The 14,904-nt window shown below is 41.3% G+C and overlaps 1 protein-coding gene across 7 annotated transcripts in view; it reads right to left on the reverse strand.

Moving 5' to 3' along the window:
* Positions 1-7,078: 7,078 nt before the first annotated feature.
* The window catches only part of ST7 (suppression of tumorigenicity 7), a 151,742-nt gene continuing 143,916 nt past the window's right edge, over positions 7,079-14,904 (reverse strand). For all 7 annotated transcript variants that reach the window (XM_056340896.1, XM_056340894.1, XM_056340889.1 and 4 more), the window contains 2 exons: positions 13,572-13,711; positions 7,079-7,402 (listed from right to left, as the gene is read on the reverse strand). In XM_056340896.1, coding sequence (XP_056196871.1) covers positions 7,307-7,402; positions 13,572-13,711 — 236 coding nt within the window. In that variant the 3' untranslated portion in view covers positions 7,079-7,306. The remainder of the gene's footprint in view (positions 7,403-13,571; positions 13,712-14,904) is intronic.

Genomic DNA, 14,904 nt, shown 5'->3' on the forward strand with positions numbered 1-14,904 from the left:
CCTTCCTGGTCCATGCAGGGAATGCATCCGAGGTCTCTACTTTTACACCAGTTTCACCTTTGCCTTTCATTGCACAGAAGCTGCTGAATTATTAATACAAACTTTGAAGTATTTACCTCCCCTTTCTGCATGACAGTGTTGCTGCAGGTGTCTGTGCATAAACCGGTGCATCTCTGGAAGGATGTACTTCTGCCAGAACTCTTCCAACACGCATTTCTCCCCTGGACTCCTTGTGGCAATTCATTCCTGCCATCCAGGAGCACAGCAAGATGCAAAGATGGAGCATTTCGTACAAGACCACCAACAACAACTGTGTAAGCTGAGCTTGCTCAAGCATCTTCCAAAGGATTTTGTGCTGGTCACAGTCATGCCCTGGATACTGAAGTGCTCGAGAATTTGAGCATGGTGATTCCTCCATGAGAGAAAATTTGGGGCCAGGCTGGGTGAAAGGCTTTACTGGAGGGATATTCGTCTGTCCCCAGTGGACTGGAGTTCGCAGTAAAGTGTCCACCTGAGGCCACCCCGACCAGCATGAGCATGCTGCAGCTTCCCGTGGGGCAGCGATTGGCCCATGGCGAAAACCAAAGGAAACTGCAGGAGATGTATTCAACCACAGTATTTTCATAAACTATTAAAGAGTCAAAGCAAGTGTCTTAGTTATATATTTGCGCAAATTTGCCTTAAAAGCTTTTAAAACATCATTAACTATTGAGGGGTTTTTGTGATCTGAAGGATCGAAGAGAAAGTATTTGTTTCTCAGCTTGGTGAGAGCTGGGTATAGGACACTGAACTACCTAAGGATAAGGTTTCCTATTTTTCACTTACTGAATAAGCATAAAAATGTTTGCAGAAAGCTGATGTAGAAGGAAATCCCTTGTCTCAGTTATGATCGGGTTTCTAAAGAATCTATCAAATTCTATGTTCTTTTAAATTTAATAAATCTATTAAATGCGTTCCAAATGATACTTTCCATTCGGATGGGGACTTCCAAATCTGATTTTCTCTGAATACTTCCTGCAAAAACTTCTAGCTATCATTAAGGGTGTGCTGGCCTTTGAAGGAGGCAGTGACAGGTTGTGCCATGCTGGGCTGGCATCAGTGCAAACCAACAAATTGCTGGAAAGATGTGCAGGCTCATGAGGCCCAGAAACAGCAACCTCACTGGAAAGGAGCTCACAGAGAAAGGTCCCTCACAGAGAGGGACCAGCTGCCTCTGCTCAGAGCTGGGACCAGCAAATGAGCCGAGATGAAAGATGGGTCCTGTGCCAGTAAGTATAATAAGGCTCTGGAAAAGCACCCATGAAGTGCAGAGACAGGCAAGGTAGTAAAAAAACAACACGGGAAAGGAGGCTGAATGAGTGATAGAACACACTGTAGCTTCAGGTAAAATTTCCATATGAAAATGAAAAAGAGTGGAGGAATCCTAGCAGGGGCAAACAGTGCATGAAAAAGCCCCATACAAGCAGCATACCGTGGCAATGGAGTGAGTATTCTGGTTATGTGGGGGTTTTTTTGTTTGTTTTAAAAAAGAATATGTAAAAAGAATGGAGGTTTGCATTCAATGGTCTTGAGAGAGCATTTACATCTGAAAGGCTTTGGGAAAAGTCTGTACTGTTAATATGAGTAAGTCATCTCCAGAAGGCACAGCTGGCATTAAAAGATTAGGAGGATCCAGAAAGCTATTTATTTGGACAATAAGATAATGTTTCTGTTACTGTATATGGCATTAATGTAATGGTCCCGGCTAGAAGTAAGAATAATCACGCTTCTGGGTATAAACCAGCTGCTGGTGGGAATAGCCCTGCCGGCGTGCTAGTGCACAGTGCGTGCATTGCACACACATGCACGTGCAGTGCAAAGTATACACACTCAGTTCAGTTGTTATACTGTTGGCCTCATTACGGCTGGCAATTCTGGCACTGGGCTGGATAAGGAAAATTTCATACCTAATTGTATTTAAAGGTGAGCTCCAAGGAGAATTTTTATTATGATTTCATTGTGAAATTAAATCCGCACGTAGTTCACAGCCTGGGCAATACCACATTTTAAGCCTTAAGGAACTTAAAAGTAGTATATTATTTTAATTTTTTTTGTGTGTCAAGTTTTTTGAAAGACTCAGGGACCCTTTGAGTAGTCTACAAGTTTCCCATCTAATAAAGCTGAAAATATTTAAATGTTCTGGAAAAAAGGAAGCCTCATTCTTACAAGGGAACTTGTTCTAGGCAGTTGAATACAAGGTAACGAAATCAGATCACTTCTTAACTCCATCATTTGCTTAATACACCAATAAACAAACCCACCTGAATTCTGCAGTCCCAGGTAAAGTGTTTCGGGGTCGCTGTATTAAAGATGGAACTTCTATTCCCTGACCTGGTCCTCCTCCTCCTCCTCCTCCTCCACCAAGGTGTATCTTCTTGCTGCACACTTTCCCCTCATCTCAGGGGCCTGGGGTTCCTGAAGGCGAAGATGGTGGCATTGAGTACCTTGGCCTTTTCTGTGTGCTTTGTCACCAGGTCCCCTGCCCCGTTCAGCAGCAAGCCCACCAAAGGTGTGCACAGCAGGCTGAATTTTGTATTTCACACAAGAGCCATATCAATAAGACGTAATGCAATGCCTCCATCAAACCTGCTTCACCAGAGGAGAAACGGAGTATTTTGCAGCGCAACAGATGTGTAACTGCTGAACTAGCCATTTATTTGATTACTTTTTTTTTTTCTGTATTTATGATTTAAAAAAAAAAAAAAACGGAGCTCAAGGTAGGCTTCTTACAGCTGTAAGCATTTCTGCTGCCTCTTCCATGAACAAAACACTCCTGGTAGCTTTTGCTATTTCTTAGAGGGAAAAGATGCCCAGAGATGTAAATATTGCTAGGAAAGGTACCTCCTCGACCTTCAGCTAATCAAACAAAGAAAGAAAAAGGGAGAAAAAGAAAAAGAAGAAACAGAAATCAGGCAAGGCAAATGAAATAATCCTCTGTTTTCTTCTGTGCAATAAATTTACTTATGTATGTATTCATGAAGAGGAAACAGTTGTCCCTAGGTAGACACTTTAGTGTCAGAATAATGTTAGCTGAGGTAAAAGGCTTAAAAGGCTGTAGGACTTATTTTTTAAAAATATGCAATCTAATTGAGGGAGTTCCCTTTAATTTGCTGTATGAAATCAGAATGTAGCATTGCTCTGAGATGCTGTTAGCCTGTCAAACTTTTTGGGGTTGCTCCCTTCCCACTGTTTTCTATTTTAACAAACTTTGCCCCCAAAAGTATGTTGAGCTGTTTTAGGAGAAATCTCACTTTAAAAAAGTGTAATTTTCTTTTACCACAAGGAAAATGGGGAATGACTTCTAGGAACAGTGGTGTATGTTACGGCACGTGGGTATTGTAGCTCAAGAGATTGTGGTGCTGCTTCTTTTTTTTCCTGCAAAACTATCTAAACCCCATTTGTGCATCTCACCCTGACCTCCCATCTCTGTGTAACCTTTGCAGATGTGAATTAGAAATAAAATACCGTATTTCTGGTGCTGTGCTGCACAGCTGCTGAAGGGCATCCAGCCTGGATGCCCAAATCACACCCGCGTTCAGCAAGCAGCTGGCGATCCCTGCCTGCAGGCTTCTTGCCCAGCCTCTCGTGGGACTCGGTGTATGGTGGCAAAGGGGTAGTAAACATTTTATTGGGGTTTAGTGAAGATCTGGGGCTGGGGAGGGTGATTTTGCTAGGAAAAACTGGCTAATAATCCAGCGTGGCAGCATGAAGCGTACCAGTGCTTGCTCATCTCCGTGCATTTTGTCTCACATGCCGAGGAAGGCCTGAAGCCTTCATGTGCAGGTGACGGCCGCCTCTGAGGGCGGAGGCAGTTTTGTGGTCACGTATAAGAGCCTGCAGGTTTCTCCTGCCACGGCAAACAAGACAAAATTAACTTGTTTTATTATCTGGAATAGAGCAGCACAAACTTGGTTTTGGTTGTGGTTTTTTGGTTTTGTTTTTTTTTTTTTTTTTTTTTTTCTTTAACAGCCCATTTGCCTGATTACGTGGATGTGGCTTCATAATATAAGAGCTCTTGCGTGGAAGAAGCAAACATATATGAATCAATATATTGACTGCTCCTCCTGTGTTGCTCCAGGGGGGCCTCCCTGGTCCCTCAGAGATGAAAAACCAGGAGTTCCACCCTCCCTGGTGGGAACAGCACGTGAGGCTGGGGGCTGCCTCGCACACATGCCTTGACCACAGCCGCTGAGGTGTCCAAGCCCTCTGTGCAGGGACAGCCACACCGGCTGTGACGCGGGGTGCGCGCGAAGGCTGCTGCTGCCTTGGGATGTTTACCTTCTGTAGGCTTCTGCAACACAGCAAAGCCGGTATTTTTTCCTCCTTTCTACTGGGGTAAGGATTTCTATGCTGTCCCACTAAAAAAAGAAGAGTCGGTGTATTTGCCGTTTGCTTCAAATCACAGCAATTAATCGCCAGAGGAAACAACAGCCTTCCACCAGGTGTAGCACTGTGGCTCTCACTCTGGAGCAGCTGTAAATCTACCTAGTGGGAAGGCCAGAAGGTGACCAACTTGATTTATTTGACGCTCCTGGGTGTCTCTCTTTTTTTGGTTCTATGCAACTTACAGTGCAAAGAAATACCATCCATCCAAATTGTATTAGGCTGTCTTTAAGGAAAAAAACCCAGGAACTGTTAACTTTTCAAGCTAAAAAGCCACCCCACCCCCACTAAATCTGCAAACTGAAGATTTGGATGAGTTATTATCTGAACCAAATTTCCAGAAGTCTCATCTCTGCACTAAGCCAGAGGCTTTCCATCATTATAGTCACGGGCTGTGTTTGCCTTTTGATCTAAGCCATGCTGAACTTCACAGAAAAAACACGTCAGAGGCAGAAAAGCCTACGGCAACAAACTTTGCTCAATGAAAAAGAAAATCCTTTTGTCTGACTTGCCTAAGTCTCCCAGATGCCTAGAATTATAATTGAAGCTGAAAAGAGATTTTCTAGATAAAATCCATGGTTCGTTACTGCTTATAAGGGAGATGGATACTAGACACGGTAGAAACAGAATTGCCTAAAGATATTTTTGAGTTCCTAAAAGTTCCCCATAGTTCAAGGGAAGGATCTGATTCTTCCAGGAGTTAAGTATTCCTTTTTATCAGATTATTACAGATAGTAATTTCCACACGTCATAATTCACATTATCTCTTCCTCTAACATTAGGCCAAGCTACTACCTTAGTTGGTGACAAACGTGAACGCTGGTATATAGCTCGATAAACACTGACATGCTAACATTTACATATTAGGACTGTTAATCACAGCAATTTGTTCTTTTGAAATGTAGGGTATATAAAAAATGAACTTTGACAGGTTTTTCAGGTGGCTGGGGAGTAAGTGACACACAGCAGCACAGGACAAGACCTGACTATGCCTGATCCTTCTGATTTTCATCAACCTTAAATAATTCTGACAGCGCTGTTGAGGCAAATGAATGAATACGATTATCCCTAGTTTTACAGCTAGAGATACACAGGAGCACCTGCTGTAAAGGTGTTCTCTGTAGCTGTTCTAGCAATTCAGATGCAAAGCAGAGGAAACAAATATTGGCCCATTTCACACTTCCACATGTTGTCCTCTAGCAATCCGCCGTCTTCTAATCTTATGCCATGTCCCACATTAAATGCAAGCCATACTAATCTCAACATTACAGCGAATTGTTTTGCATGAGTAACGGCCAGAGATGAAAAACCTGTATGGAAATCCCCAACAGCAACACACCTCACCAGTTTTAACACTTAGCTACGAGGCTCTCCAGTCTCCTGTGTCCTCGCTTAAGCCTCACTCTTAACAGTTGATTTCTCCTGATACGGGGATGTATTTTTTCCTCACAGCAAAGCAGTGCTTGCTTTAATGCAGTACCATTGCTCACCTGGATAAAAATCTTTCTTCTATGTAGACTAACGTATCTGCAATCAAGAGGGCAAAAAACAACGCAGTGCATCTCCTGCTGTTAGGAAACATTTTCCTTTTATACCAAATCCAGTAACGGGAGTTTTGCCTTTTCTTACTCATATCCTCATTGATAAACAAACTTATCTGCTGGTGATCGCAGTCCCTCGAGCTGCTCAACATTTTTAGAATAATAAAGTTGAGCTGGCAAAGTGGCATTTTTGATCTGTTGCATCAGGTTCATGCTTCCTTATCTGGGAAAGGAGTTGAAAAAAAAAATATTTCTGAGGCACCTGTAAGGATGCACTTTCAATTCTTGACAGACAGGACTACTTGCTTCAACTTCCAGATCAAATTATTGATCTTAGAGCTGGTCTCATGCATCAGCAGAGGCGTCTGTGGGAAGTTACCATCCACAGTGGCTAAGTTACAAATGAATACACAGCACAAGGATAGGATTTCCTGAGGTAAGCACTGATGATGGAACACCAACCTCTCTACTAACTGTGCATGGACTAACACCAATTTTGCTAATGAGCTTCTGGTCTCAAGCAACAGTTTAATTTGTACAGGAAAAAGTCCCTTCTTTTTCATACTTGAAAAGTACTTGCAATGCAATAAAAACTCAGCAAGAAATACATAAAAGCATGAATGCAATGATCACTCGCTACAGGTAAATTTGTGTTCAGCTCTCTGCCATTACATATGCTTTGTTCTGTAGCCAGAGAACAAAGCATTGGGTTTCTGGAGGTACTTGAGAAAACAGTGGTGTGAAGAAAATCTGTCAAGTACGTGGAGTTTCCTGAAAATTCAAATGAGGATAAAATTGAGCTCTGTGCAGTGACAGGAATCAGAAGCCCAAAGTGCCATCCAAACTGCCTGGAGAGCCTAAAGCTGCTTTAAGCAAGAGCTTTAACTGTCTCGAAGCCTTGGCTAGACTGTCTGTAGTGCTGAGGGCTTCACCCAAACTGAACTCTGTAAGAAAAGGCAGTGATACAATTGCTTAATTGTAAAGTTATTAGTGTTTTTTCACTAACTGAACGGAAAGCCAAGCCCTAGCTGTGGTGAAGGAGATATACACCACACATGTTTAAGACCACAAAGTACAATTGGAGCTTTGAAGAAGAGGCCAAAAGAGAGCCATGCTGCAATACACAAAAGTTTATTTTTAAGTTTTTCTTTTCTGAAGGCAAAATATAATAGAACCTAACATCAATGTATTTTGTACAACAAAACAGTTTTTGTATGAGAACAGACAATCCATGAAGAGTTTTAAAGTCTTAGAACTGCTTCCCTTTTTTATCATGCTTTCTTGTGGTCAACAAAAAGTTGGCACAGAAGATGTCATGGCAGTCAGTCAGCAGGCGCGCTCCCTCAGATCCTCGTCAGCTGGTGCCACAGACTGGAGGGCAGGATACTTTCTACTTTTTCCATCACAAAATTTAAAGGGGCAAAGAGGGTGCTGAGAAACTGCAAAGAAAACAGATACACATTCAGATCAAAATCCAGGAGACAAGACCTCATGAGAAAGCTGTCCAGTAAAACAAGAAACTTGCTGCATTCCTCTGTAAAATCCTCCAGCATGACAGAAATTACGTAATTCATGTATAAAGACTTGCTGTCAAATTCTGAGCCTTGCATATGTAAAAGTTTCTGGATTTTGCAGTAAAGAAAGCAAGAGCTCCACTTCTATGAAGATCAAAATGATGAACTACAAAGGTTTTCACGTATCTTACATCCTAGACTCAGGCTCGTACTGAAGCCGCTAAAAGCTCTAACCAAAACCTACTGAAAGGAAAGAAAGGCTTTTTTCATAATGGCAGAATCTGACAGACCACCTCTCGGAGAAAAAAAGCGTGTCTTTAGATTCAGGTTTAAAATGGTTCTGGGTTATCTACAGAACTGCTATATACACTGAGGCATCAGTAATTGGAATTTATCTTAACATCCTCTATTAAAGAACACAGTCAGCAATGCTGAAAGGTTTCAATATATTAGTGCTAGGACAGGCATACATGACAGAAATCAAGTAAATAGAAACCATTTTATCACAGGAAAAAAATACTGCCAGCTACACATCTCAGAACTCAGGTACTCAAAGCCCTCCCAAAATTTTAGGAAATACATACTGACTGTGCTTTACATTAAATTTCAATTCAACTGTATACTTTACATAGAGCTATGTCGGGGCCCTATACATGTGTATACATGCGTACCATACTATGCAAGGTCAGCCACCTCGAGACTGTGAACCCTGTGGCTTCTAACCATTCAGGCTGGCGCGACTTTGCAAAAAATAAACCGTTCTGTTTGAAACTGATTGGCAAAGAGTTGCAAAAGGTTTCTGTTTCAGTGACTGCTCTGCAGTCAGCACAAAACCTATAAACTCCACTTACTGCACTGATGTGTATATGAAGGTAGGTCAGTATTAAAGCAAATCTAGTGCTGGATGTGTTCTCTTTTTTCACAGAAGAACTCTCTCTCCTGACAAAAGAGAGCACCAGACTTCTTATATAAACACTGACATCCCTTTTCATGTTTTGAATTTGTCCCATATATCTTCAGGCACTTAAAAGGATGCAGACATGGGGGTCTGGTCCCCTTGTAGTCAGCGAAGAGAACTAAGTGCTTCCGGAGAGTCATTCCACCCACTCCAGGACCAGAACTGCCCTTTGAAATTGTCTCTTCCCCCTTAGTCCCAGGGGCAGAGGGAGGCCGCACAGCTGGGCTTTGTCTTCTCCTGTAAAGCAAGGAGTAGTGTGGCCCAGTGCGGGGTGCTGCCCTGACCCAGCACAGCTCCTGACGCAGTGCTGGCCCACGCCAGTCAGTTTCTCCTCAACAAAGCCCAGGCAGAGTCTGGGGACAGGGCAGGGCAGGGCAAGTTCCCAGCAGCCAGCAAGGACAGGGCCACCCTGCCTCTGAAGGGAGAAGAGGTCGGAGGTACAGACATGAACTGTGATGTGTCACTTGCCTTTGGAGCCACAGAACAAACAATGCTTTATTACATAATACAGGTACGTCCTTCGTCTCTAACTTAGGCTCCTAATCATCTAAAGTATGAAAAACGCAAGTTCAAAAATCGTTACAGGTCTCTGTGCTGCTGAAACACAGCTACATATGGCAGATGTATTTAAAACATTTCAAAATGTCCATATCCCACAGCTAGAGATTATATGGTATCAAGCAAGAAAGTACCTGCAAACAGTTTCACCGTTTAAGAAAACGGGCTCTGTGGAGAGTTTAACTGTAAAGATGTATGATGTTTACGATGCTTATGCATTTTAAAGACAACAGTAAGCATCAAACTATTTTTTCCCCTCTTGCACGTGTTTACATACAATACAGACACTACATCACGGACAAGTTTTGCATCGTGGAAAAACCAGGTAACAACATCGCTGGTAATGAGATTTTCTCATAAGCACAGGTCGAAGGAAAAACTTCTGACTGAACAGAGTATTTCAGTTGTAGCGCTAAAGGTAAAGATGTCTAACGTGAAACACAGCTGAATTAATGTAACACCGATTAACCTAATCTTAGAGGTTGCGATTTCTGTTGCAAGCGGCTTAGCCCAAGTAGAACCATTCCCTCTGGTTAAGCTGTGACTTGTTTAAATAAATATACCCTTTTTACTTTGCCAAACGCAAAAGTCTCACCAGAGGATATTTTCTGCTTTTGAGTAGCGCTTGATCTGTGTAGTAAGCTTGCATCATCACATCTACTTGGATAAAACTCAGTTTTGTAAGCAGTGCAAATTACATACTTGTTAAATCAATGAAACAAGAATAATTTGCCTGACAGCAAGTTTTACTGCAATTCATAGGAATTTTGTTGCTAGTCAATTTTCTGTTCTTTTTTTTTTTTTTTTTTTTGCCTTTCCTTTTGACATAGACTGTTTTTCACATGGAAATGAAAAAACCAGCACCAGCAGTAAAGCAACAACTCAGGGTGGCAGAACTGGTGATAGGAGACCTCTAAAAAGTTTGTTATTATTATTTTGTGTTTTAAAAGAAAACTATCAACTTGGCTATCTCAACCCTGGCAGAAAGCAGCTTTCTGTAGAAGGGAGCACCTTCTGATTAGCCCCATTTGATTAAAACAGATACACAAAAGTATCTTTTCAAGCTTTTATGCTGTGTGGTTGGTGTTTGCACAGAGGAAATGACTATTTATTGCTCAGCCCCTGTGATCAGATCTACATGTTCCCTGCCTCAGCATCTGTCAAGGTCCAAGCGGATGAAATATCTCCCTAAGCAAACCTGCTTGCTGAACTGAGGTCTCATCTATCATATAGGAAATACTGAAACAGATCATGTCAGTGATCTCAGGCAAACAAAGGAATCAAATGACAGAAAAATTAGTCTTTCTGAAGCTTCATTTTAAAAATTTAACTAGGCCCCACATTTTCAGGCATGACTATTGACACAAATTATTTAACATCCCCCTTGTCAACGCAGCTCTTATTTTATTTAAGATACATTCTTATCGTTACTATGTTATGAAAGGACCAGCACTTACATATTTTTCATGACTTCCCAGATATTGTTACACTTCTGCATGACAATAGAAGAAATTCAATACTACCAAGACTGTACTGATAATTTTATCCAAGCCACACGTTCAGAAATTTTTTCTGCTTGTATTCATATCTTAAGTGACTTTCAAAAGCCTTTTGTTAGAAAACCTAGCAAAAATTGAAACCACAGGCTATCAACATGCTTCTCCCTAGCCGAGTGAAAATGCTAAGATCTAGTGTAATTTTAAAGTTACTTATATTCAGCCTGACAAAACAATCAAAGAAGAACTGGATTATTTCAATTTCATTATGGAAAGAGAGAAGCTTACTTCCAGGTACAACATTACAAAATTGGCTGGATGCAGTGGGGAGTATCTCAACTTGCTACTGAACTGCCAGGCAGCATTCAGAGCAGGTTCTGGCTTTAAAACATGGGTGCCCTGATGGAGTTTGGTGAATTCCATCCTACATGTAATCTCCCAGAAGAGGGAAGTAGCTTTAACACACCTTTGACTTCTGCATCCAGTGGGGGAATGCAGGCTGTCCTAAGGGACTGTCACAGTGGCACAGGCCACCTTTGGCAGTCTCACATGTGGGGGAGGTCCTCAGCGCTCAAGGTCTTTTTCTGCCTTGAAGAACCCAGTATCTTGAAAGACTCATGACAAATGTGCAAGAAGATGCCTACAGGACAGGTCAAAGCCAGTTCCCAACACCCAATCACACTAACCTATTCAGTTTTTGTGAAATATGGTAAATATCAACTCGCCAGTGACATAAACCTGGGCCATGATGGCGATATTGCATCTATACAATGGTTTGGGGATTGGCAAGCATAAGAGAGGGAATAATTTTGACCTATTAAAATTAAAGCGTATGTGCACAGTTTCACAATGTAATATACCATGTCATAACGACTACCAACCATACAGGGACAGGTCATTCAATGCACATAACGACAGCAACAGTCGGCAAATTCATCTTTTAGCTATTTATGAAATTAGTTAGTTATGAAGTGGTCTTCCCTAAAACTGAAAAGGAAGAGCCAGGGCTGGCCAACCTCTTCTGTTCTGTTCTGACACAGCTGCATTTCACAGAGATGTTTGCCATGATTTTCTTCAATCTCACCTGGGCTACTTTTCCCGGAGGAGACAACAAAATGAAACTTATGAATCAAAGGCTTTCTACAAGCTACTAAGTGAATGTCACAAGCTTAAATTCTGCCCTTTCTATGTACAATAAATCTCAGCTTCTGCATGTAGTGGTTTATCAAGATTAAGATATAGCTAAACCTATGTCACAATACATGTTACCTTACATACTAACTGAATCCATACAGGTTCAGAGAGCTTAAGTCATCTTGCCAACTTTATGCACGTAATGCAGCCCACATTCCAATTCTATTTGTCTGTGCTCATTTTACTAACTAGGAGCTTTATCTGCTTGGACATGCAGAACTTAATAACCACATACAGAGTCTTGGGGTATCTATTCCATTAACACCAATGGCAGCTGCGCTTACACATCAGGGAAGTAGAGCCTTCTGGTCTGGCTCTATTCCCGAAATCGCTTTGGAACCTGTAAGCTCCAGACCATGGAGAAACAATTACTGACACACCAGTGTAACTTCTGATATCTCTGACTGCACTCAGCAACCCAAGCCAGGTGAGTTAAGTGCATTAAAACATGCTATTGATTTTCTCCAATTCCAGTAGCTCACTGCCTGTAGCAGGAGCATTAAGTACAAAATCTTATCATTCTGCCAGCTTCAGATGTATTCTTTGTTCAGGATACAAGGCTAACAAACACAGGAACAAGGCTAACAGGGACAGATTTGGGGTCATTAACTGTGACAGTATCACAAAACTGCAGATTATACTGAAAGAGCCCCCAGACAAGGGTCATGCATTTCAATGACTTAAGGAAAAAGCCACAGAAAAAGTTTTACAAAGAAGTTTAAGATAATATGCCCAAGTTACACACTTACTGCCCACCAAACACATACATATACGCTCAAGAAACAAGAGAAAGTAATAATATTTCAGGTAGGTTTCAGCATTATTGCTGGTACAAGTGTTACCTTTTGCTACCAATAATCTTACTTTCTGTTTTCTAGAGCTAATGAAAGGAAATTCTTGATACAAGAACTGTTGCTGTACCAGACCTCTGTCCCTCACAAGCCTGGGTAGTAGAAGATCTGGTTCACCTGCAAAGGGAGTCTCTTGCCATTTGCAAAGGAGTGAGCGAAAGTACTTACAACCTGGAATTTGCCAAAGCCTTTCAGCCTTGCCTCCTCTACCCCACTCCCTATGCCTCTCAAATCAAAAGCACTAAAGACATTAAAAACAAGGCCAGGAGGCTATTTTGGAAACACAAGACCTAAAAGAGATAGGTATATTTGAGAAAATATATTACAACAGAAGATTTTCAGTATTTCTTGGAGAAGGAGACAGGTATTTTTATTATTCTAGAACTTTTCTGTAAGTGAATTTTTCATATCCTAGTACACTGCAGTAGTGGTGTTCTTGGTTTTGCAAAGAAAAAAGCATGTCTTAGCATAATTCATGGTCCTTCCCCTCCATCCTCCAGCATTTATTAATCCTTCACGGATTAAAATAGCAGAATTAGTAGAGACTTCCCTGAATGTAGTTAAGGAAAGTTATGAGGGAAATACTGATATTGCTTCCTTCATGGCAGTTTGGGGAAAGAAACAGAAAGTACACTCTATTTCTGCTCATACTAAGAGTCTCTACTGCACTGGAAAGCACAGCACAGTTGTTACGGCTCTACACAAAACAGACGGGTTCTGCAAGCCATTATTAGTTTATTTTACTGGATGATATATGAAAACGCAGATATTTTCTTCTCCCACCAAGCCTTTTTTGGCAAAATCTCAAGAGATCTACCCTAAAACAAGAGCCATATAAATCAGAGAAGACAGACAGTAGTGTGTTTTACTGATTAACTCCCTTAACGTTTCTTCAAATGTCCCCCTGCTCAGACATCTCTTGACGTTTTATTTATACTACTGAATAGGTAGATGTTTAATGCTTGGCAGTATTTAGCTCAGCTCTTCCTGCTTCTGTGTCTATTTACCAGAAGAGAGCAGCCGCACAGAATACTCACAGCTTTTGCGAAGACCCCCATAAGCTCTGGGAACTGATGTGTCAGGAGGGCTAGCATGGCTGTGAAAGAACAAAGTCCAGCAGTGAAGAGGATGAAGAAGGGAAGCTCCTTCTTAGGGTAAACTGAAACTTCATGAAATGCTGTAGAAAAAAAGATGAAGAAAAAAAAGCATTATACATTAAAAAAACCCCAACAAAACAAAACAACCAAAACCAAACCAACATTCTTACGTGGTTTAAACAGAGACACCCAAAGATGCTTTTGAAGGAAGAAATACATAGAAGGTCTGAAACATCAAAGGCCAACATTACTGTGTCAGCCATCTCACTGCCAAATAAAGATCATATTTCTGGCTTACTCTAGTCCTATGCACATGTTACTTTTGCCTTCCTTGCGTCAGCACTAACTATAATGCAGCTGTGCAACAGCTAACCCCAGAAAACTAACCTGCAAATAAAATAATCCAGGTTTTTTCCTGCAGGTCATTGACTAGCCACATGGCTGTATGATTGCTAACGCTAATACACAGAGTGCAGAAACATGCACCTAGGAGCAGCAGGGAGATCAACCGTGCAGAAGCATGGCTGTAGATTGGTTTAAGCAGGCTGTAAAACTACAGCCTCTGTAACAGTAAATTCTGAGGGTTTCATCTGCAGAATCAAGAAAAGTTACCCTCAAAGTAGGACATCTAAACATGTACTTTAAACTCAGAGTTTCAGAATTCTCTGTATACTTACAACAATACAACTTTTTAAAGTGTTAAAACCCTGGAATTTAAATTAATAATGAATTTTAAAGGTGTTTGTTAGTATACACTAAAAGGAATACAGAATTTCCTCAACTCTGGTATGAAAAATTGCTCACTGGGCTTTGGAGAAAGCAGCACTTAGAAGACTAAAAGGGTCAGAAGAGGATAATGAGTATTTTACTGGAAGGATATATCCCTTAAACTTATATGCTGGCTCAGACTCAAGGTGCAAATTTGGCTGGGTTGGCAAAAGGTCTCGTGGACTCTCACCTGTCTGCTTCACTCATTCAGCCCATAGTTTGGAGCTACAGTCACGACAAATGCAAATTTTGAAACATTTTTTCTTAAACAGGACCAACCCCTCAAGGCTTCCCATAGACTCAAATCCTATGATTAATTCATACACACAAAACATTACTCCATACACACAAAACATCACTCTTCCATTTTTCCTACTTTCTTTGCTTCAGTGACCAGCTCTGACCTCACTGTACTTGCAGATAACATAAGCAAGGGTAATCCAGCAATGTGGCAAGACAATATTCTTGACTGCATTCATCCAGAGTGGAGCAGTTTCCAAAACCA

This window comes from Falco biarmicus, chromosome 5 (genome assembly GCF_023638135.1).
Source record: "Falco biarmicus isolate bFalBia1 chromosome 5, bFalBia1.pri, whole genome shotgun sequence".
NCBI classification, from domain to species: domain Eukaryota; kingdom Metazoa; phylum Chordata; class Aves; order Falconiformes; family Falconidae; genus Falco; species Falco biarmicus.